The sequence below is a fragment of the Cebidichthys violaceus genome, unplaced genomic scaffold (assembly GCF_023349555.1).
Source record: "Cebidichthys violaceus isolate CVI_PGR_0920_01 unplaced genomic scaffold, fCebVio1.0.p SCAF_3, whole genome shotgun sequence".
Classification (NCBI taxonomy): Eukaryota; Metazoa; Chordata; class Actinopteri; order Perciformes; family Stichaeidae; genus Cebidichthys; species Cebidichthys violaceus.
The window spans coordinates 12,834,141-12,858,976 of NW_027176483.1; the positions used below are offsets into that span (position 1 = coordinate 12,834,141).

At 41.5% G+C, this 24,836-nt stretch overlaps 2 protein-coding genes across 2 annotated transcripts in view; one reads left to right on the forward strand and one right to left on the reverse strand.

Moving 5' to 3' along the window:
- The window catches only part of wwox (WW domain containing oxidoreductase), a 125,925-nt gene extending 106,580 nt beyond the window's left edge, over positions 1–19,345 (reverse strand). Inside the window, exons 1-5 of the mRNA XM_068722361.1 lie at positions 19,109–19,345; positions 18,092–18,156; positions 17,763–17,820; positions 17,450–17,619; positions 8,540–8,646 (exon numbers count right to left, since the gene is read on the reverse strand). Coding sequence (XP_068578462.1) covers positions 8,540–8,646; positions 17,450–17,619; positions 17,763–17,820; positions 18,092–18,156; positions 19,109–19,215 — 507 coding nt within the window. The 5' untranslated portion in view covers positions 19,216–19,345. The remainder of the gene's footprint in view (positions 1–8,539; positions 8,647–17,449; positions 17,620–17,762; positions 17,821–18,091; positions 18,157–19,108) is intronic.
- Positions 19,346–22,251: 2,906 nt separating this feature from the next.
- The window catches only part of nfat5a (nuclear factor of activated T cells 5a), a 14,889-nt gene continuing 12,304 nt past the window's right edge, over positions 22,252–24,836 (forward strand). The window contains exon 1 of the mRNA XM_068722359.1: positions 22,252–22,556. Within this exon, the coding sequence (XP_068578460.1) occupies positions 22,484–22,556 (73 nt within the window). The 5' untranslated portion in view covers positions 22,252–22,483. The remainder of the gene's footprint in view (positions 22,557–24,836) is intronic.

Genomic DNA, 24,836 nt, shown 5'->3' on the forward strand with positions numbered 1-24,836 from the left:
GGTCGGTACCCTAATAAAGGCTTTACACTATGAAAGAAACACAGTGAGGCAGCTCCGACACCTCTGAGCCTCCCTCAGCGCACACACACACACACACACACACACACACACACACACACACACACACACACACACACGGCCTGGTCACAGGTCAGGAGAGCCTGTAGCTCTCTGTGGTGCAGGAGAGCAGAGCCGCTTGAACCGGTAATATGCTCCTCTCTCCCCTGGTGCCACTTGTTGGGGTTTTAGTGCAGGGGAAATTACACCTGCTTTCTAGCCTGAGACCAGCCCTGACACACGGAGACGACTGAAACTGGGGATTACATTACACGGCGACACGTGAACACACCTGAGAGGAACGTGGACATTCAGACAGAGGGAGCACATTTATACCCCTAAATCAAGGATCAACAAAACACTTCATAAGAGTGCTTTACACACACCATTAAAACTAGTACTGTTTTGAAAGTATGAGCAGCCCAAACAGCAATAATTAACACCTGCTCTCCATCCACCATCCCCACAGGTGAGCCGCCTCAGTGGATGGAAAGAAAAAAGACTACGATCCAAACACAGTTTGCATGTCGTAAAAATGAAGTAAAACAGTTGTTTATTCATTTTTTACACAAGATCAATCTTGTGTACCAACGCACAGTAAGATTAGGTTGCACTATGCTGCTAACACTGTTCTGTAGGCCTAATCATTTGCCGATGTGTAGGTTTAATCATTGGTGAGACGGGGAGGCCGTTTCATCATCGAAGTGTTCATCTAAAATGAACACAACATCTAGCCTACTCTGCAAGTCAAATGTGAGCTGAGAGATAATCATTGATATGGGGCAGGAGAGAATGAAACTAATAAAAAGGCAGTGTATCAAAGTATCGCAGTTAAGCATTAGTCACGTGAGGGCAACTACGCCACAACTCTGGTGTTCTCTAAATGAATCCCCCTCGTCCCATGCTTGATTTATGGACCTGTAAAAACACACGTTGTTTTTAATCTACTGCTGCCTGAATCTGCCCCTCTAATGAAATGTGGATCTGCGTGTGTGTGTGTGTGTGTGTGTGTGTGTGTGTGTGTGTGTGTGTGTGTGTGTGTGTGTGTGTGTGTGTGTGTGTGTGTGTTGATAATGATGTATGGGCTGAGGTCTGATTCTTTGAACATGAATTTTCTCTCTGATAAATATGCATTCAGTTACACAGACTGATTAAGTTGTAAACCAGTGTTAACTCTGTGTCAAAGCACATACACATACAAACACACACATACATACATACATGTACATGCACACACACACACACACACACACACACACACACACACATAAATGCAGACAACTTCCCAGAAAATAATGATAGCTGTGCCTGGGGCAGGATTGTTTGGATGCCTGGAGCGGTTCACTGATATCAATTCCATGAGACCTGACTGCAGAGGATATCCTATAAACACAGGACAAGGCTCAGAGACACAGCCGTATCAGCAAGAGACATTTTACAAAGTCACAAATGATGTTTTGCACTAAAATGCTATATACTGATTCTGGGGAAGAACAATTAATATAACATAATACAATCCTACATATATACACATGGTAAATACATGGCAAGAATTAAAGATTGCAAAGTACCTATTGCTCTTTAAAAAGTCATATTTTTGTTTGAAAAATCCCATTTGTATCTCTGTTTTTGTTTGCAGAAAAACACTTAAACAGAGAATGTTTACCAGCCCATTCTTATCCCGTTTCTTTTAGAGAGAGTACTTATATGTGACTTACGGTGTGAGAATAGTCAGACGTGGCAGCGGTTGTGATGCACTTGTCTGTTCATTAGCGGACAATCCCTCTGTCCGTCACAACAAACACAAACTGACAGCAGGGTACATGCATGCACACTGCTCTCCTGTATGTGAAACGCAATCAGACATGGACGTGTAGGCCACAAACATGCGAGTATGTTCACACACACACACACACACATACTCATTTAGTTCCCAACACGTCTGAATATACTCTTGGTGAGTTATGAAAGATGACAAGAGACAGCATCAGACAATTTAAATCTCACAGAAACATCCAACACAGAACTACATCTAATTAGCCTATTGCATCTCCCATGAACTTTGTCGTGGGATCTGAGAGCCTGTGCTAATTTCAAACTGTGCTAAAGATGCTAAAAAAGCTCCGGGTAGTATCGGATAAATGTTATAGCCAGTTGCCAGATGGTTCCCGCATTCAAAATGACTGTGTTTGCTTGTTTGGCAGACATCAACTACGCCTCAGTCTATTTGGCTGCAGCTTATTGCGACTGGCTCATCTCCTGATTTAAAACATTACAGCGTGTGCTGGACTTGTCTCTCTGTGGTCAGCACTTCTCAGACTTCAATAAAAAACATTCCGTGCTGGCAGAGAGAGAAAGAGTGAAAGAGATCCAAGCAACCTCTCACCTCTCTCATCATAAGAAGCCCTCGTCCCAGGGCTATGAGCCCACCTTCAGAGGGGAGAGGGAAAGAGTGAAGGATGAGAGTCTGTCAGGTTCAAACAACAAAGAGGTGCTGCCTTACACATCCTTCCTCAACCTGTCCCCTTCAGTGGCAGTGACATCATTTAAATCATTTAAATCCTCCCCAACATGACCTATGGCAAGTGACCCGTCATTCTAACGCTCACACCTCCGTGTGAGACGGCTGCCGAAACTGCTTATTTAGCAGAAAATACCACCCGGCTAACAATGTGATTTATTCAAAATTATTCCTCCATGGTGCTCCTTCACACAGAGCGTTTGCCCATAGTTCACTGTGGTCCAGGCAATTAGGAGCAGGCCACACCTCTTCAGGAGACAGAGCACCTGGCTGTAGCAGACAGACATAAGGAGGAGGAGAGCCGAGCGGCACACAAGCTTTCCACGATGAGCAGGAATAACTAAGCAGAACAGTGAGGGAGAGTGAGGAATGCAAGCCAGGCACTTTAGGATTCATTTAGGTTCCCCATCTCCCTGGTCACTTTATTAGCAGTCTGGGAAGAGTGATGCATGTCCCAAAGCTATGCAAAATGCATAATCAAGCATTTAAATACACACCATGTAGATATGGGTGTGTGCAACGTGCATGCATGTGCACATACTTGTGCACACATGCTGTACTTGTAGAGAGTATCACATAGATGCACAATCATGCACACACACACACACAAACACACAAAATGCTTACTACTGTAAAACCTTAAGGTATTCAACTCTTTCACGTTTAAACTAACAGTCTATACTACACAAAGCCTCCTTTAGTATTCCCTCGAGCTGCATTGTAACAGTCACCAGTGTAATGTAAAGAAGTCCTCAGTGGTATATTACAGTAAATCCTATTGTAGTTCCAGAGCTTTGTGGGATCGTTTGTTCGAGGAATCAGAGCTGGACAAATTTGAGATAAAAAGGGGGCTTCCTCATCAAATTTACATATCGCAATTCCACTCTCATTCCATCCATCCTTTCTGCTCTCTCCAGTACCAAGCCAATGTAGACTGTAGGGGAAGTGGGACCTTTTTATTCCCAGTCTACAGACAGATTCCAGGTAGGAAACAAACAAATAAGTAAATAAGAAGAGATGAGAAGGGCTCCCAGGAGAGGTGGACGCATGCTACTAATATGCAAGGGAACCGATTTGCACAATGCCTCATCCTGGAAATGAGGGGGAGCCGCCACGCCGTCAATGATTCAGTGGCCGCACCTGAGATTAGAGGAGACGATTGGGGGAGCAGCAAGAGATGGAAGCGCAGGTGTAATGTCGGTATAGTCTTGGGACAATCGGAAAAGGGGCTCTAGGGCCGCTTAAGTACAAGCGTCGGCATCACCAACAACAATCTCCACTGGATTTATCTGAGCTTAAATAGTGGTGTGTCAGCAAAACCACATGCAAAAAAATTACTTTTGTCTCTGCTTTCTAATGAAAGATACCATACAACGGTGTGCATGCTTTAATTAAAACAATTGAGAGAATCGGCTGCTTTTGTTTTGGTTGTTTCGGAGAAAACAAGCTTATGACATAAGGTTGAAATATTGTAGGTATGTTACGAAATCTGATCAGGAAAACAATTATAAAGAAGCTAAAGTTTCAAACGCTGCAAGTAATAAGACGTAAAAATGACTAACTATGATCTACTGGGATCTCTGGCAGCAGAGACGAATGTTACAGACCTGCTCACTGACCTGGGAAATGGGCTACAATTTCCTTAATCATTGTGGGAGGGAAAGGAGGAGGAAAAAAAAAGGTAAGCAATCGAAGGGTGACCAGAGGGGGACAAAAGTCTTTTGAGGCCTTTTGGAAAAAAGGGAAAAAGAAAGCGCCAGTGAGCAAGTGAGGAGAGGGGAAGAGTGACTAAAAGAGCTGCATCCTGAGGCCCTGGAGGGAGCTGCAACCGACCAGGTCAGCATTTCACATGTGTCACTTCCTGTTGGCCTCAGCGGGAGGACCATGGCGTGGCATGGTGGCCAGCGGGGCACAGGGCCTGTCAGACTGACACAGGAGGTTATGCACCGGGCAAACGGACAAATGCAAGCACACATGCAAGCACACATGCAACCCCACACACACACACACACACACACACACACACACACACACACACACACACACACACACACACACCACTCTTCCTGTGCTAACAAGTGTGATTTGGGTTTAAGGTAAAGTGTTGTGACACAGAAAGGGGTCTGAATGCATGTCACACAGTCATGCAAGAAAGTAGTTTTCTCTAAGAAACGTGGTACTTATCAACCAGAACTTTGCCTCCTCACACTATTGTAATTTGTAAGTCATGATGCATAAACATACATTTTGCGGTATGGGAACACCATTCATGTACTGACATCCTCGAGAAGAGACCGCCTTCTTTCCGCCTGTCTTTCTGCCTGTCTTTCAAGACCTTTTCCACCTCCGCTTCATGAAAATCCAGTCATTTCCCCTGATATAGCAGACGCTCGGAGAGGAACATTGTGTGTCACTGATTCTGATGTTACCTTATCCTACAGCATGAAAACCAGTGAAAGAGTATCTACAGTACACACACACACACACACACACACACACACACACACACACAGTGTATATATACATATACGCACACACATATATTCCTCTGCTAGATATGGAAATCAGAGAAAAAATATAAACTCATAACCCTGGACACAAACCTCAAGGCTTGAATTGGCTTGACCACAATGGAAGTTAGAGGATTGTGCCAAAGGGTACGAGTGTATTCTTTGTCTGATTTTAATATCTAGCAGAGGAACCGTCTGCCTGTATGAGTGGCCGCTGCTTATCAGCTCTCAGTCCGCCGGTCTCGCTCTGCCTCTCTGGCCTGTGTTAATGTTGCTGTTTGACATTGCAAGCAGCAGGCTTTTTTTTTTTTTCTCCCAGCATCCTCAGTGGACAGTGGAGCTTTAGCCTAATTGGTTCCAGAGCAGACCCTGACAGAACTCTCCTCAGCGGCACAGCCATATTAATACCCCCCCTGCCACACACACACACACACACACACACACACACACACACACACACACACACACACACACACAACAAAAACAAGCACAGCAATCAGTGACTAGCTCGCTAATTAACGCCCTTACAAAGCATCTCATTAGCATGTGTTGTAGAAAGGGGCAGTGGGGGAAATAAGCATTTTGGATTAAAAAAGGAAAGAAATTACAAAATAAGACCATGCCGCACGAGTGTGTATGTGTGTGTATTGTGTTCTACTCAGGGGCCAAGGGCCTTGGTTGGCCCGCTGTATCTCAGGGGAGTCCATTACAGCTCTCTGAGGGAGACACTGGAGTCAAAGATAAGCAGAATTTTAAAGGCAATCAGGAAATATAAATCTCTGGCACGCAGGCAACACTTTGGGTGTTAACCAGCAGCTTAACCTGCCTGTACTGTGAGCGGAATAGGAGATGGATCGGTACGGGTCTGTGAGAACACAGCATCCAGTTAAGTCATCGGGCAAAGGACAAGAGCAGCAGAGCTGGAAGATCTGTACGCTAGAGTTACCTGGTGAATTTTATATGACAATAATAACACGCAAAAATGTATTTTAATTCACACTATTACATTTGAGTAAATGAATCAAAGATTTGGGTTATCTACACATATACGCCTCATCTCTTTGGTGCAAAACACTTCACTCTTAGTATTTTTTCTTTCTCTTCCCGTCTCCTTCTGCTCTCCTTCCATCACTCCCAGCACCCATCTGCCGGTTAATCCTCTCCTGGTTTTACTGTGGCTTCATCACAGCCTGTAAACACAGCCCCCTTTGAACCCTATAAAGGCAACTAGCATCAGGCTTATTGTAAAACACAATAATAAGGTAAATGTTTATCCCCTCTCCGCCACTCTAAACTCCCCTAATGAGCCTGCTGGAGGGGTTTCACCTCGCAGCTCCAATACAGGGAGAGAAAAAAAAAAGCATGTTCTGCACAGATTAGGCCTGCGGTGGAGATGCAGCTGAAGTCCCATCATGAAAACAGTATGTAGCATAAACACAGCAAGAAACTAATTTTATAATAAAAGGTCAGCAAAAAACACAAAACGTTAATACAATCTCCAAGGTGCCAAACAATCTATAATGTCAAGCATGAATGTGTCAAAGGTGTTCGCTAAATGTGTTAAATATAGAAACAAATGCTTTCCATTCGATGAAAGATGAGGTAGAAGTACCAGGAACCAAGCGCACTGTTTTGTTTGTACTGTAGCTGTTCCTGGCAGAGCACAGTATGATTGGCTGGGAAGAAGAAGCCCTCTGACCCTGCACTTCCTAACAGCCAGTGGTTGTTCTGACCTGCCCATTATCCACCGGTGACCCCGCTATTATACCCACTGTCAGTACACGACGCTACGCTGAGCGGCACCGCCCTGCGCTGCAGATGAGCCATCACTTTCTCCTCCGAACAGCAACGCTTGCCCACACAGACGGAGAGTTAAGAGAAGGAGAGAGTTCAGAGTAATAGTAAGCAGGTAGCTCGAGGTCAGAGGTCCTGTGCAATCGGGACAGCAGTTCCACTCCTGGCAGCCAGAGCGGAACTCTGAGAGAGACCTGGAAGTAGATATGATGACCTTTTGTACAGAAGACCCCAAAATATACCTTCTTATCAAAATGACCTTAACGCAGGAGCATGGGAAGGCGAGCAGAGTCCATCCATCATTTTAAAGATTAATCCTCCTCTCTATTCTTCTCCTGAATCTATTAATAATGTCGCCAGAGGGAAGAATTTGCGGCAAAGATTTATTCTGATATTGTGACTTTTATTCATTAGCCTATAACAGGGGGATTCCTTAAGAAGGAAATATGGAGTGAGCGTAGGGCATGCTAATTCACTGCTCATGCTCTATTTGAACTATACAGAGCTGTATTAACTCAATCCTTTAATTTGCTGACAATCAGCAGATGTAACGCAAACAGGGAAGATTATTATTCACACGATGAACTTCACCCATCATTTTATCTTTTGAAGCAACTCTGAGCCGCTTCCATTTGTTAATTCACAAACATTTAACAACATCGTGGGTAATTCTGTGGCAGGTGTGAAGCTTGAAAATCAATTTGACTCCAAAATCTGGCGCTTGGATCGGAGCTTTTCCTCACTCATTTAGACAAAGCAGTTACATTAATAGATCTGTACACTGGATTTCGCACTGTGGAGCAGCACTAACAGCCCCAGGGGCATACTTCAATTAGAGACTCGGGTGAGTTTAAACACTGCAGATCTACTCTCGCTCAAAGTGTTCGTCTCCCTCTTTCCCTCCCTCTCAGCCCGTCTCTCTGTCGCTCTCTCTCTCTCTCCATATCTGCACACAGCACTCACTCTCCTTCTTCTTCTTCTTCAAGTCCTGCTCTCTGTAATCAACCCAGTGCTAATGGCTTATTCTTTCTGCTCCAGCACCCACATTTCACTTGTTTATTTTCCCACACTCGTAAATCGGGGGATGCGTCACAAGCGCAGCGATATTAGAGCAATAATCTCAGGTAATTATCAGATGCCCTCTCTCACTTTCTCTCTTTCTCTCTTTCTCTCTCTCTCTCTCTCTCTCTCTCTCTCTCTCTAGACACACTGGAGTTTGTGAGAACCTAGATATGAATACTTTTTCTCTTAATTAATAAAGGCTTTCTCTTTAACATGGGAGACCTGAATATGGGGATCAAATAGACATTTGGATCATTTATTTCATGTCACTGAATAAATGGAACATAAATTGTACCACGCATCCGCTGTTCACATTGAAGCAAGTCAGGAGTATTTTCCATTATACAGCCAAAAATATAGAGCTTTGCTATCTAAGCAACATACAACACCCACTATATTTAGATTCTTCATTTGGTTTAGGAAAAGCTGAGTCGAGGGTCTCAAAAGAAAGAAAGTGAGCTCAGGAAGCGGCAGAATCATCACTTGTTAGTGATCAATTCATTGCTGGTCTCTTCATGTAAATGGTTGAGATCACAAGACTTGTACTTTCAAGCCTTTCAAGCATAATATTGGGGTTGTTAAAGGTTCCACTCACCCACTCCTGCTGAATGAGGCTAACTGCCTTGATGGCCCGGGACAGGTTTCGACACGCCAGGATCACATGGGCGCCATGAAGAGCGAAAGACCTGGCTGTCTCAAAGCCTGAGACATGATCAGCGAGACAGACAGACAAAAAACAGAAGAATGAAAGCGAGCAATGCTTCAAAGATTAGTTTTTTTTCTGAAGATAACTTTGATTCTCAGGGGTTGAATCTAATGGGGTGTTGGGGGTGGTGATGGTGGTGGGTGTGCAAGTTAAAATCCCTATCAATTTTCCATATAATTTCTTTCATTGAGTAACCCAGTGGTCTAGTAGAGGGAGTTAATCATTTCTCTCTGAAGTGATGAAACTGATTGAATTATTGTGGTTCAAGACGTCCTCTCTTCTTAGATAAAGTTTTGGATCCGACTGCCAGCTCTCAAGAAGGTATCGCCGCTCACGCCGGTTTGGAGGAAGGGAGGTCAGTTGTTAATAATGTCGGGAGTTACACGGCAATGACAGTAATTATGAAAACATGGCTCGTGATGGAGGGAGTCAGATGAACAATCGAACGGACATGACATTCAAAGTGAACCTCGTGTGATATTTCAGCACATCAAAGTGCCTCCGATAAGGACGTTATCCCGTGAAACGAGGTCCGCGGATGCACACAGAATTTATCAGTCCAAGACTTCATGGCTCCATCCAAATCATGTAGTCACGATAAAACTGACAAAAACTGAAGATAGAGAGAGAGAAGTTCATTTCTAAATTACAAGTCTAAATGGGTCATTTCCACCCATAGGTTGAATTAATTTATGAGATTAACTTTTTTTCCCTTCACCGCATTTTTATTTCCTGTGACATTTACTATCCTTCAAAGTTCAACAGCACCGAAGCGGCCTCACATTTTTCAGTCCCACCTCCCACAGTAAATACAAGCCACAGTCACACAAATGCCGTACAGATTGAGAGTCCTCACTGACAAACTGACGGGCACAATAACTGGTTGCAGCAAAGAGCGTCTGAGAGGCAGTGTATCAGAGGGTGGATTAATATGAACTGTAATTAGATTATATGTCTTAATCTGATTTTCATTAGGAGCAAAACTGGAAGGCCTAATTGGGAGGAGAGTGTTAAGGACTAATATCTATTAAAACTCAAAATTGGAGTCGGATTGGAAGCCCTCTCTGACAAGTGAAGCATGGAATTAAATTATATGACACCTTATTAGGTGTAATGGAGGGGACTGTGGCTGTGAGCGGAGATCATTTCACTCACAGGAAATGGAAATGAAAATAAAAACAACATGACAGAAAAGAAAAGGGAGCGGTGTGACTCACAGAGTAAATGTGCGCTTTGAATTTGCTGTTGGAGCAGCCGTCTATAGAAGAGGAATTTCACAAAATCTTCTCAATGTCATACAAAATGTTCACTGTAATTTAATCTAAACGCTATGATGAAAAATAATAGTAGTGAATTCTGAAAAGCTAAGGATGCTTTTTTTCAATTAAGATTACAGCATATTTACAATGTATGTAACAGAAACAATCCATAAGCAGCAGATGAGGGGAAAAAAAGAATTACAAACATGCCATCATTTAAAAGCTTAATTTTTTTTAAGCCTTTATAAATTGGACAAGAGTACTGGCTGCTGGTAAACAACAACACCTCACACTCACTTGTTGTGTGTACAAACCATGAAAGTGAAATTAATCGACGCCAGTGTTTTCCATAATAGAGAACAAATTAGAATATGGCAGCAACAACAGCAGCAGCACCGAAGCCATGTATTTCCAATGACAAATAACAAGGGCTTGACATTAATTGTGAAATAACGAGAGTGGCGTTGCTGTAACAGAGACTCCACGCCCTCTCACCCGTGTTGCCGGCAGAGAGGGCTGCACTGAAATGAGTTCCTGGTCAGGTGTACAACAGAGAGAGTCTGTTCCAGCGTTGTACGCCGATGGTGGAACATGACAAGAGGTCAGATGGGGGTTTCTCTTGCTCTGGTGGATCGACAGACGCCATAAGCTGTTTTATAACACACAGGAGGCCCGACTGTAACGCTGTGCTGTAATGATCTTTCAGGTTCCTTTGTCTAATCAGACAACGACTTGGTAAAAAGAGAAGGCTAAGAAGAGAGCCTTTAACTGGGTGAGAACTTCTTTCTTTTTTTCTTTTTTTTTTTAAATCTTGGAAATGAAGTTACACAATTCAGCCTGGTTAAAGCAGATCCTTTGCTTGTCTGCTTGTTCAATCTGAAGACTCACAACGTTACAAAAAAATACAGTAAGTGGCTCAGCTATTGTTGAAAATGTGTTTTAGTGTAATGTATAAAAGGCATAAAAAAATTGTGTAAAATGTCCATTAAGCAGTGAATGCTCTTCATGGTACATTAGGATCCTGGCCCTACTGATATCCCCCAATAATGAGTGTGATTTAGTGATTTCACGCTTTGTTTGTCCTCCCTGCCCCGCCGCCCCTCTCCGGATCCCCCTCGTACACAGGTGTATTGGCTCAATGTAATGAGATCATTACCAGCCTCGTCAGTAAACGTGTTTATTTGGCAAACGGAGCAGCGCTCTCTCTCTCTCTCTCTCTCTCTCTCTCTCTCTCTCTCTCTCTCTCTCTCTCTCTCTCTCTCTCTGCATCCAAAGAGGCATTTAACTAAAATAAGCTCCATAGTACAATTGGGCAAACAGAAGTCAATTCAGATCATTACAAGACCTGTGGGTAAACAGACATGGTTCCCACAATCCCCATTTGACAGAGCTCAATTTGTGATGAGAAAAAAAAAAACACACACAAGAGCAACACCGATCATGAACAGACTACATATCACCCCACCCAAATGAATTATATGGCCTTTTTAACTGTAACACACAACATCAAAATATGTTGTGTGTTATATTTCTGAAGCAATGAATAATATGAGAAATATGTGACTAATTACACAGTTTATGTCCGTGTGTCTCTGACTAGTTTAATTTGGTGCAGTCAACCTGATTTATGCATCCCAATTCATTGGTTAGTGTGTTGTTTATAAATTTGTACGTTTATTGAGGCGGATGTGGATCACGTGGAAGCTGCAGCCCCCCTCCATCTTGTCCAAAAGCACCACTGCACTGTCACTTCCTAAATTCTACCCCAAGATCATATATTATCCCCTCCTAACTCTATGGCTGTGTCCAAAATCCCACCCTATTTACTATTTAGTGCACTTTATTTACTGTCAGCGATCTTATTTGAGTGTCATAGTTCAGAGTGTGAAATGCGGCAATAGTGCCCCCTTAAACGTAAAAGTAGCGTAACATAGCATGTACAGTATTCATCAAGAGGTCAATGCTGATGTATCTCTAGAAATAGACAGAAAGCAAGGAGCGATGTGATAAATATGTCATATACCATGAAATTGTAAATAAAAAGCAATAATGGGATGCTGCTTACACTATTGATACATATTAAGTATATGATACTGATATTTACGACTTTTTGTGTTATTCATGCCACTGAGTTCCTGTATCTGTGCATCTATTTAACAAAATAAGGCTTCTTCTTTCTTTCTTTGTATTATCGCTACTTTCAGTGAACAATTCCACATTTTATAGATGCAAATATTACAGTTATGTGATGATGGAAAGATATGATTCGTAAGTGTTCAAAATATCGACTTACAGCTCAATATATAGTAACATATTTAGAGACTTTTTTGTAGAAAGGAGTGAATGAGTGAACACAGTTAGAAACAGGCCAACTCTGACTGTCTTGCTGCTGCTGTGTATTTCTTGTCCCAAGAAGTGAGGAACCACACAACCCCCCCCCCCCCAACTCTTTCTGACTTTTAAGATCCCCTCTAATTCCCCACCATTAGTCCAAGAGGAGGGAGATGTCACCCCAAAAGTGGGATGTATTGTTAGTAATTACAGCCCAAGGTTGAGCTGTTCCAGGCGAGAGCACTGGAGTGGTTCTATTACCCCCCCCTGTCCCCTTCTGCCTCCTTCCTACCCCCCCACTGCTGTCACACCATCCATGCAGCCCTATCTAGTACCCCCCCCCCCCCCCCTCTCTCTCTCTCTGACCCTCTGTGTCAACCTCCAACTCCCTACACAATCTCTCATCATGGCCTCATGTCGCCCAAGTCGCCCCTGCTCCTCCTGCGGCCAGCCTTACCTGAGGACCTCACACTGTGGCCAGTGCACTTGATAAACACACATCAAGTCACACACATGCACGAGGATAAACACAGACCCCAGAGACCTGCTCATGCACATAACTCCTGAGCATTGGGGGTATTTTCATCACTGTCATCAAACACCCCCCACCCATCATGTAACTTTCATCCCCTCATCATCCGCAGACTGTAAACTCGATAGGTCTATAAACTACTTGACTACACACAATAACCCAGTACCCTTTCGTTTTATTTTACCTACAGCCTTTAAGCACATATATGTATTCCATCCTCTCTCCCTAACCACTTCACTTCTATTATATTAGAGCTGTAATCATTATTGAACCCTTCTGGCCTCCAGCATAATACTCTTTGCATGTTACACCAGTTTGGGTCTGCATAGCAAATTCCATCCAAGGTTAATAAAGTTAAATAATTTGACTAACCAACCATAACTGGTTCTCATTACGTAGCCAATAAACACATTCATCAGAGAGGACATGAAAGGCCCGTAGAGAAGAAAAAATACATATAAAACTCTCCTTGGATTTCCTCATTTCCTCAGTTCACAAGCTGACACAGAGGAGACAGAGCAGGACACGGGTCGGCCGCTACCCCAGCGGACACACACACACAAAATACTATCAGACTGCTGGATATAAACACAGAGGCACTCTGGATGTCGTCTCAACCACACGCAGCCACTCGGAGACGCTCAGAGACACAGGCGCCGCATGCCACCCTCACCAGGAACATCTTTTTATCCATCTAATTCCTCCCACTATGAATAATGCATTTCCCTCCTTACCGAGGCTCGGGTTTAACGCATCGCCGCGCGGGTCTTTAAGGGGGTCCTTATTCATAAACAGCAGCGCAGTAAATACCAGAGCTTTGCAGCCAATTTAATGGCAGTTATGCTTAACAAATCTGCCTCAATCTAATGATCAGCCACAAAGCTAGGCTATGGGTTTAATCTGCACACAGAGGCTCCCCCGGCTCTGCGACTCACTGAATATGCTTAGAGATCTCTCCATCCAGAGAGAGGAGAGCACCGGCCTGACACTTAATCCTCCCAACACAACACTGGGATCAACACAAACATGGGACAATGTTCGTCTCTCATGAATAAGAATAACATTCAAAGTCCTAAAACACTGCGGAGACGATGCATGAGTTACTGAAACATTATGAAATGCTCCTTTCCAAATCCTTAATATTCCCTGTCTGAGTCTTTTCTGCTTCTTATTCCAGCACTGACCCTGACCCTAAACAGCAATACCATGCGGGATCTAGTGCATGCATTTAGATTGAGTAGAGCTTTGCAACTGCAAGGTATTGCTCCACAACAAGCCACTGTATAAAAGGGCAGAAGAAGTTCAGGAAAAATTCTAAACATGTCGGCATAAAAATAATAATAAACAATGTAGAATAATATAAGTTGTGAGGAGCTCTAGAAATCGAAAAAAAATGTTATTATTAAAAGTGAAATTGCCCCTAAACATAGTTTTTCGGTCATACATCAGATAGACTGCACTGCGATTGAAATAGACAATGGAAAATAGTTGTGTCAACATGAATATTATATTTAAGTGAGACAGAGGGTCAATATGTTATTTCTGACCGCTACTCAGCATATGTTATGCTGACAACATGGCAGCTGCTGTAACAGCCCAAGAATGTCGCTGCTCCCCAGGTAGGGGGACACATCTATATGTAGTTACAGGTCCCAAAAGAGGTGTCCCAGGGCAAAGATGACTTCATGTGCAAGGAGACCACAATACAAATATAGTCATGCCTCAACAGAAAGAAAATACATTTTTGGAGACTCTAAACACAGGTTTCAGACTTAAAGATAAGTGTGGGAAAATACATAATAACAATTTTAGATTTAAAGTTCCCAAAACAATGTGCATTTATTCTATATATAAAAAAGAAAGTATTTGGTCTCTGAACCCAGTGGGTGCCAGAGATATCCCGACAATGGCCCTTTAAGGACAACTGTTCCATGGACCCCAGTAAATAACTTGAGAGGTAGTTGATAGGAGGGGAATTAGAGCCAGAGCAGGAGTGTGTAATGGGGATGGATAGGAGGCTCAGGCCTGGGTCAAAGCCGCTTAGGAATCAATGCAGAGGTACAGGTGTACAACCACAGGTCTATAAGAGTAGGAAAACCTTTAGAGAGAAGGGGGAGAGAGGGAGAGAGGTAGAAATGGGGGGGGGGGGGAGAAACTGTGATCATTCATTTCCATTATCACAATTACAAACACCATTCAGGTTGGTACTGGTTTTTAATTTACAAAAGAAAGCCGAGAGAGGAAGACTAATGTTGTGAACCGAGCGCAGTGATCACATCGGCAAGACAAACCGCATTACTGTCTCGCCTCCCAGCACTACTGCAAGGAGCCTCAAAGCTGGTCACAAAACCAGACACTATGGCATTTCATGCATAAATAAACTCATATACGTGCAGTTCATGTTCACGTGCATTAAGAACTAAATCAAAGAGCTGAAATGTAAATTTGCTAATTAAATAATATCCCACCATTAGTAATAAAAATGTCACATTTCCTGTGGGGGAAATAAGCACTGAAGAAAATGGAAATAGCCTTGACACTCGGATTAAAACACTATTGATGCCATTAAAATGCTAAGTGGGTCCAACCAATTGGCATAACCACATTTCACTAGTGGAATGTCAAAGGAGCACACGAGTAGTAGCAATTACTATTAGAATGCTGTTAATTATGGGGGCTGCATATTTAATATGTGGTAGAGTAAAACAAAGGTTATGTTAATATGGGTTTATTAAGCATTCACACACTATAAAAATGTCTGTGCGTTGTAGCTATTTGATGCTTTCTTTTGAGAAAAGCTGCTTTTTTCAGATGAACACATTTTCATAAACTAAATACATCTCAACAAATCTTAAATGTGGATTATCTTTTTCATTATATAGTTTTTAAACTAAAGGCAGAAACCGGCGCATGTGAAGCACTTAATACGATAACGTTTTAATACCCCGACAGCACCAACATCATGGACCTCCTGTGCCCTCTTGTGGTGAAAATTACGTGACATTTTCTAATTTCTCCCTACATGCATTCCCCTTTAATGGAAAGGCCTAATCATTTTGTTTAATTTCAGAAGTCACAATAGTTGAGCAAATATTGTGTCTTGTTACATTGACAGTGTGCCTTTACCTTTTCCCTTCTCACACGTTCGCTAAGATAATGATGGAGTCGCAGTGACTGGCAAAAAAGCCATTTAAATTAGCATTATCTTATTTATTCAAAATTCAAACAGGTACCCTTTACATTTGATGATTTCTTGTGGTTGGAGGGAGGGGTGGTATTATTCTACTGAAAAAAATATAAATTTTCTTTTCCACAACATCACATCAGAAGGAATTGCTGTAGTTATTTGTGTGCAAGTCAATACCTAAGAAGGTGAAACATCAACACAACTGAATTATTTCCTGTTTAAATGTTTAAACTTTCATGCAGCCTCTCCACAAGCTCTCCATGTGCAACCACAACATTCAAGTTTGATTCATCTCACTTTCATCCTTGATAATTATATTTTTGTACTTTGCCAACGCTACACTTTTGTGCTGGTTATTAGTAACCCTGCTTGTTACTCTCCGTTTTATACGTTGGCATTTGTTTTTTTTCATTATATGTATGCCGGGTACAAACAATAACTAAATGTTTGTCTATATGAACGTTCCATGATCGAGACTTACTGAACCGTTTACTACACTGCAGCCTAAAAAAAGAGTCTGAGTTCAGTTCAGTTGAGAAGACAATCAGAAACCTGCAGCTTGCGGATCGAAGACGAAATTAATTTAGATTGTGTCTAGTGTGCTGTAAAGAATAAAATCATGACATATCTTAATTATAAGGAACATACTGTATATTTGCGTTTGTATACTGCATGCTGATTATAATAATATTAAACTGTTTATAGTGCAGCAATTTAAAATCATACAGCAAGAATTCAAGAATTTCTCGAGGACAATAGCATTCCGATATGTATTATTTCTCTATGACTAGTTGAACGTGCACATAGATAAATAGATACATAGATAAATAGACGGAGGAACACCAAGGTCAGGAAGGCATTTAAGTTCAGTGTGGATCCCCCGGTTGCTGTAAATCTATACTACAGTGCTGCACCTCTTCATACACACACAGCAATTACACTGCTGTGACTGTCCTTGGGACAAAGAATTTGAATATAAAGACAATTAACAATTTTATGTTTATTTGATTTCCCTCATGCTGTCATTATCTATCCCGAACAAAGCAGCAAGTCTGAATAAATGGCCACTACTTGTGCTAATTTAAACTAAAGGAAAGGGGAAATACATTTGTTTCCAGACCATTATATAGTGAGCAATGCATTTGCCGGGTACAAATGGACACCATTCATTACAGTTAACAATGACATCCAATTCAGCCCAGCTAATGAACTTCAATACAATCATGTTCAGTATTAACGAGTGATTTGTTGAGTCTAAGTGTATCATTTTGGAGGCTAATGTTGATGAATGTCTGGTTGTGGAGAGATGGCAACTTGTAGGGAGCAGAGAGGCTCTTGTCAAGCCCGCTTCTACTACAGTGTAATACCACCACCACCTAGTGGTATCATCGTGGAAGCACACTTTACTACAGACACACTGATGGTTTTTAGTATAGCTAGAACAAAACGTTATTGAATTGGTACACATATTAAGGTTTTATGATGCTCACCGATGCCAGAGTTGCCTCCAGTAATGAGGACAACCTTGTCTGAGAAATCCCGACCCTGCAGGATCTCCAGAGCAGCAGTGTTCCCATCATACCGCTTTGGCTTCACCACCACATCCTCCACTGTAAAGGCCTGCCGCGGGTCAAAGTAGGTGGTCCGCTTGTTAATGTGACTGAAAATGACAGAGGAAATAGGATGTTAGGATAATAGACAGTTCATCAAAGATGTGTACAGTTTAGCATATCCTGTGAGGCCAAGAAAAGCTCTTTGTTTCCTCTATTAAGCAAACAGAGGTTCAATCATCAAACTACTTACTCAACATAAATCATCTGTCCTTTTTCATCAGTTTCTTGCTCCCAACCATATGGTAAATCTGTGGGAAAAGACAGACATAATTTGTATTTAACAGCCAGAATTAATATTAAAATGAATATCTTTGCCGCTGGTGACAGTTACATAACAACAACAACAAAGTTAGTGAAAAAAAAGACACAAATCCGCCAAATCCAATGTTTGTAAAGTATGGTTAGAACACCATTAAATACAACACCAATTTGAATATGTTCCCATATGCTTTGCGTATACATGTCCGAAGCAGATATAAATACATGTAAGACCCTAAAAAACAAGTGAAAACAACAAACCTCCAGCACAACGTTTTTTCTTTCCCGTCTTCGGGTGTTCCCACTGTGTCTTCATCTCATCATGGCTGTTACACAAAGACAAAAGAATTTTGGAAAAGAAATTACCCAACAACCTTCTTCTTCACTGCATGTCATTTATTTATCTATATACTGAGGACACACATTATCGTGATGTAATGTGAGATTAATGTGCCAAATTTCACCAAAAGGGTTAATTTTCATCGGCAGCCTTTTGGTTGGTTGATGTTGTACATTACAAGAAAAAAAAGACACATTCAATTACATGTAGTACACAGCGTGAATGAAACACAACCAAATACAACTGTTATAGAAAAGGCACACACAATCATAACAGCAGATAAGACAAACTATTACAAATGACTACAGAAGTGTGCAATTCAATAAAACACCATGGACACAACACGTTCATATAACAAAACAAACAGAGCAGCTGGACAAAAAAACATTATTAAACATCCCAAACTAGGTAATGCAAACCAACCTTGGATATGTCTAATATGTCAATGATAGACATTGGTGTAAAGAGAAAGATAAACATGCAAATACCATGTTGGCACTGAAATTCTCAAATAACCATTTTATTACATTTTCTAGGTAAAGAACCATTCTCTGTCTTCTTCCTGTCACCACGAGCAGCCTAGAGCTCTGTCCCACCACTGATGAGGGTTTCAGGATTGTATATTCAAAGAGCAACTCTATCACGAAGTTATGCCTCACTTCTCAACCTCTGAGCTACAGTACTACATACTACTGCACAGTCTTCATAATAAACATCTTGCCAGCACAAATTGGCACAAAATCTTCCAAAACGTGCGCCTGCATGGACTCCATGCTTTCATTTCAGACATCAGAGTTTATCTAAACTGGTGTACGGTCAGCTAGCAAGCTGTGTTGGCTGCAGGCTGATAGCACCTACACGTGCCTTTGGTCGTGAACAAACCTAAAGCTGAACATATTGGTTTGGTGGTGACATATAAGATGAAGGATTCCACTCACTTGGCATAGTAGACCCAGCCATCTTTCGTAGACCTCTCTTCCCATCCGGGAGGTAACTCATCTTCACTATCTGTATCGTCCATGCCTGCGAATTTTAGAGCTGCCATAACTCACACTTTTATCTCGTAAACGACAGAGTTACGAACGCGAAACCTGTGAGGAATATCTGCTCTGAAAAAATAAATGAATGCAACTGTGTCAGAGCAGTGAATTACCAACACAGCACTTCACCGATACTTCCGCAACAACACGCGGTGACGCTGGCCGAATGGCCTTCTGGGAAATTGAGGCTGAAGAAACGTGCGTTATGCGGCCTTTGAGCGTTTAAATTTCCTTTGCAATTTTAAAGATATAACCGTATTAGTTTCAACCAGAGAGGGGGGAAAAAAGTTAGCACAAACTCTAGCACAAATAATGACCAAATACAAGCCACTGAGCAGGCCTTTATTGCCTCCAAATGGCACACATACAAAAAGTAATCAGAGTAGAAAAAAGGAGGAGATTAATAGCCTCCCCATTTTATATAAACATTTTGTATAAACATTTGTATTTTAGATTTTTCGATTTTATGTTTGTGAGAAAGGTGTTTGTCTCTTTATGTCTTTAAAAATCAGCTTTCCTTAAATTACTCCTTGAGGGAAGAGTAAAGATTTGCATTGATTTGAACTGAATTAATTTCATTAGTATTATCATTAGTATTATTCAGCCTGATAAACCACTGACTGATATTGCACCCGCTGTTCTAAGACATAACCAAAGATATTGATAGCCATAACCAGGGTCTGAAATAAGTTTCTTCTTCACTGAACAATTCTACTGGTCATTCAATTTTTTTGTCTGCCACTTCTTAAATCTATGTAGAATACTTTAGAAATAAACACTGCAGATTGTAGAAATACGGAACATTTGATATAACCCTAATCTTTGACGAATCTAATTTATGAATTGGTCTTTAAAAAATAATAGTTTTGAAATTAGGGGGAAACTGCCTGCCATGGTGGCAGGTAACCAGGAATTTGTACTTGCCACAGCCAAAATTTACCATTTGGCAGGTGCAGGTGCTAATTCATTCCCTGGTCATGACAACATACATTAAAATCTGATGCCTTTTTGGAGTTTAGTCTGTAAGGCAAAACGTTGTAGCAGTGAGGGCCACCTAAGCATATACAAAGAAGCTTTATCCAGCCTCTGCTTTGTAACTTGCCACTTTCCCCCTAACAAATTATAAAGAGTGGCAGCATTGTTCCGTATCCAGAGTGAAGCTGCTCTGCACACTTGGCTACTTTCTTCCCTTCCCCTTGTGCAACTCCTGTTTGTTAGAGTAGTGATTAAACTATACTGCTTCAAGTAAGCAGTTTCTGTTATTGCTGCGGAGGACAGGTAGAGTGGTCTATATTCTGGCTGGATAATGACTTCCAGAGAAACTTGAAATATGTGACACTTGCATGCTTTATTGACTGACTTTGAAGAATCTGCTGACACATGGTCAACCAGGCACCTGGTTTGGTATAATTGCCTGCAAAGATGCTTACTTTCTTCTTCCATATTGCAAGCAGAGTCTGACAGTTCCTCCAGTTCTAGTTTTCCTTCTCAGAGAATGACCAATGAGCTTCCCTTGGCTACTACCTAACTCCCCAAAAATGTGGAGCAGAGGTCAAGTTGCTGATTAACTAAAGCATGAGGATCTTGCTGTTATCTAGATGACTTCATCATGATGGCACAGTCACAAAAATGTATGATATTTCAGATTGTGCAAATGATGCAGAGCTTAAGACAATTATACTGGCTGGAAAAACACTCCTTGACCTGGCAAAACAGTACTACACCCCAAATTACTGTTCACCATAACCCAATTACCATTCACCATAGAAATTATAAGTTGAGGGACTGACGAGCCATGCCTTCAGAACAGTGCTGCCCAACAGATTCCTGCCACTCAGGGTCCTGTCGTGTTATGCTCTCAAGGTGTGTTTGTCAGGGATCTTCCTCCCATGACTCTGCAGGGTCTAAGACAGATAGAAAATGTTGTTTGATGACATAATCTTGACTCATGGTCCACTTTCTAGCTTTTTCCTGCAGCTTTCAACTGCATCATACAGTCTTCATCGACTGATAGTTTGTTCAGTTTTCCTGTCAAAATACTATTTCCAAGGTCACGAATGAACTCTCACGCTCAATGAGAGGTGTTATGTAACACCAAAGATGCATATTTCTCAAAGCAACCAGGTGTTCAATGTGTTCAAAGTACTAAGTATTGTACTTACTCAGTATGAATTTTATAATACTTCTACTCCATCCCAATTGCTTTCAATAGGTAATGTTATACTTTTTACACCAATACATGTATCTGACAGCTACAATTACTAGTTATTACATTAAGATTTTACATTTTAAAAAAAAGCTTATAACATATTATAGATCGATTATAGATCAAACTACCCAACAGTCTTGACATAATTCAAATTAGCTCCACCTCCAGAGGCTATAACATTAAAATCAGTAATAGGAATCAAATATTATACAAAGTCAAATTGACAGAGGCCATTCTGTTGCATAATCAGTACTTTTACTTTCCTATACTTATAGTTTTGCTGTATTTATACCTCAGTAAAATATTGAATGCATCATTTTCTAATCCTAAACTGTGTAATTGCTGCTTTTACTTTTTTCATCACTGGCCAATATGCTATAAATCCCTACAGTATTTGACTTCAGACAGAAGTACTTCATTAAACCCTCAATGATAAAACTTAATTTTGGTAAAATTCAAGAAATGTACGTTTCACTTTTCATAAAGACCTTAAACTTTCTATGTTAAGATATAAAGGATCTGACAGAAAGCCTAGAAACAACTGCACTTATCTAAGCATTTATCATTTAGGGAACCTGGTGGTGTGATGTCATCATTTAGAACTGATTCAACTTGGCACAATGGTTTCATCAACTCGAGATTTGCGTGACGTTAATGTGATTGAAATGGACTACAACGAGTGGAATAAGCCATCCAACGTAATTACATTACACTCTGTGATGGTTCACTGTATCCTCAGCCACAGCGCATGCCCCTGGCAGTAGAAAGGGGAGGGGCTAGGAGGTGGGCCGACCAACTGTAGGCAAGTGTGTGTGTGTGTGTGTTCGTCTCAACGTAGCACGAAATGTGTCTCCTCTCAGCAAAGACAGAGTAACGGGAGACGTGCTGATCAACGGTTTTTCTTTATATTGAAAGTTTAGTTTTTTTGTCGCCTTGACACTGTGTCAATGTTATACTCTGTATATTAAAACATTCCGCTTGTAAAACGCAATATTTATTAAGAGCTGCCGACTTCGTTTCTACCAAAGAGTGTCCGCTTCCCCTCCCCTCGATGAAGCGCTGCGATGCCCTCTGATTTTATATCCCTCCTTAGCTCGGATCTCGACCTCAATTCCCCCAAATCTCTATACTCAAAAGGTAAGATTTTACTTAAATAAACATTATCACGAGGACACCGACCCGGTTGTCCTAGTTTAACTCGAAGTATTACGAATGTCTTGATCCCTCCCGTTAAGCTGCTAGCTAGCAGTAGTTAGCTTCTTTTTTTGCTGTTAGCCGACCAAGCTAGCACTTAGTTAGCTGCATTTGGGCTGAGCATTGGCGTGTACCTGGTTGGCTAGCTGTCGGTGTCACATGCGTGGAGGACCATGATACGTTAGGCTGCTCGTCTAAATATACCAGTGATACGTGAGATCCTATCGATATGATACGATGTGTCATTAACTAATGGTCTCGTCTGATGGCGAGCATTGGGTTAGTACTATCTGCTAGCCACAGTTACGTGAGGTCTCTTTCCATTCACCACATTGTTCATTGGTTTAATATACTAAAAGTCCTAGTGGGCTTCTGCGGAGGTGTGTGTGTGTGTGTGTGTGTGTGTGTGTGTGTGTGTGTGTGTGTGTGTGTGTGTGTGTGTGTGTGTGTGTGTGTGTGTGCGCGCGCGCGCGTGCGTGCGTGTTCCGCGATAAAATGTAGTACATGCATGTTTTTGCGTATCCTCCTTGTTTAGTTTCGTTATGTGACAGTCCCTTATGGTTTAACATCATGTGTGGAAGTGAGCCAGAGTTGTCCGCCTCATATTCTCTGGTTTCACAGAAAGAATGAAAGCTCAGGTCATGCCAGTGTCCCTGACAGGATAGAGGGTGCTGCCACTGGTGCCACACATTTAATCTATAATACGTTCTGGACGCATGTCAGCCAACTCTTGTTTTATTTTTAGGAGGGTGTTGCGACATCAATTAGGAGCTCGACTGTTAACTCTCAGTGTTGTCAGCTGGGCCGGTGGATTTGTACTGGCTTTCAGCAGCACTTTTTCTGCAGGTTAGTTTCCCCCTCTGTTACCAAGCGTATCAACTTCATGTGTAAGGACACTGTCTGTGAATCTGCCACTCAACACTGGCATCTATCATGCTATTGCTTATTCATAAGCCAGCCTTGTATGCTGTGTTGTTGTTTTGTACTGCTCTTATAGTGGTAACCCGAGGCTCACAGATTTATGCATTATGATAGGACACTGACAGGGTTTCCTGTTATTTGATCACATGGTTTTAGATGTTGTGCACATTTTGATGGTTAACAAATAACATTTATACCGAATACAATCTTTACCTTCCAGCTGTCAGACCTGCTGTTCTCACATCTGTCTAGCTGCTATGTATAGGGCGCTGATGAGCTATCAGAAAGCACTGCTATGTGACCCTGAAATGTAGGAGTTGAGCCTACCATATGGTCACACTGTCTCACATGATGACTGTTTATTTATATCTCAGCAGTTGGGTGTGTGCTTGTGTAGTGGTCAAGGTAGCAGACGTGCTCATCAGCAGTCTAGTGGGAGACCTCATGTATATCAACCAGCCTGTGTGTGAGAGAGAGAGAGAGAGAGAGAGAGAGAGAGAGAGAGAGAGAGAGAGGATGAGGTAAATGTGAAACCTCAATAGTGACCCGAACCTTGATATCTTTAGATTCAAATTAAATAATAGTAGTAATAATATAGTAAATATTCACATGTCAGGTCTTTTATTTCCCCCTCTCATTTGCCAACTCTGGGAACCACATCCAGGAATTGTGTAGTCTTGCATCTATGTGATGGACACAAATGACATTGATTTAGTGTTTACATACACTAAATCAATGTCAGTGAAAATGACATAGGGGCTCTCAAACAATATACATTTTAAAAAAGGAATCACAGTCCACTTCATTAGTTACACAAATGCCACCCATGACATATTTTATTTAACATACATATTTATATGATATAGTGTTCAAAACACTATAACAGGCTATTATAAACACTTTTATCAACAGTTAAACATGAAATCTGACTTAATTTATGTTCTGTTGTTATTTAATTGTGCCTGAACTGAATGTATTCATTTCAGTGCGTGCATCCATTAGGCTCCATTTGCTGTCAGTCACCTGAGACCTATGAGAAGGAATGAAAGTGCCCCCTGGAAATAATCCTTTCAAAGCACTCTGCCTCATAACTTTTATTGATGCATCCATGTCTATGTGTTTATTGTAAGCCAGCACAGTGGTTCCCTCAGGCTAGGTTGACTACCACAAAGCTTGTGTTTTTAGAAAGATCAACACGCATGTGACATGCATTACTGTAGCTTTTATGGAGATGTAAACTAGATGTTCGTAGTAGTAATTGGGTTATATCTTAAGCTGGAACCACTGATCTAGTTTATCGGC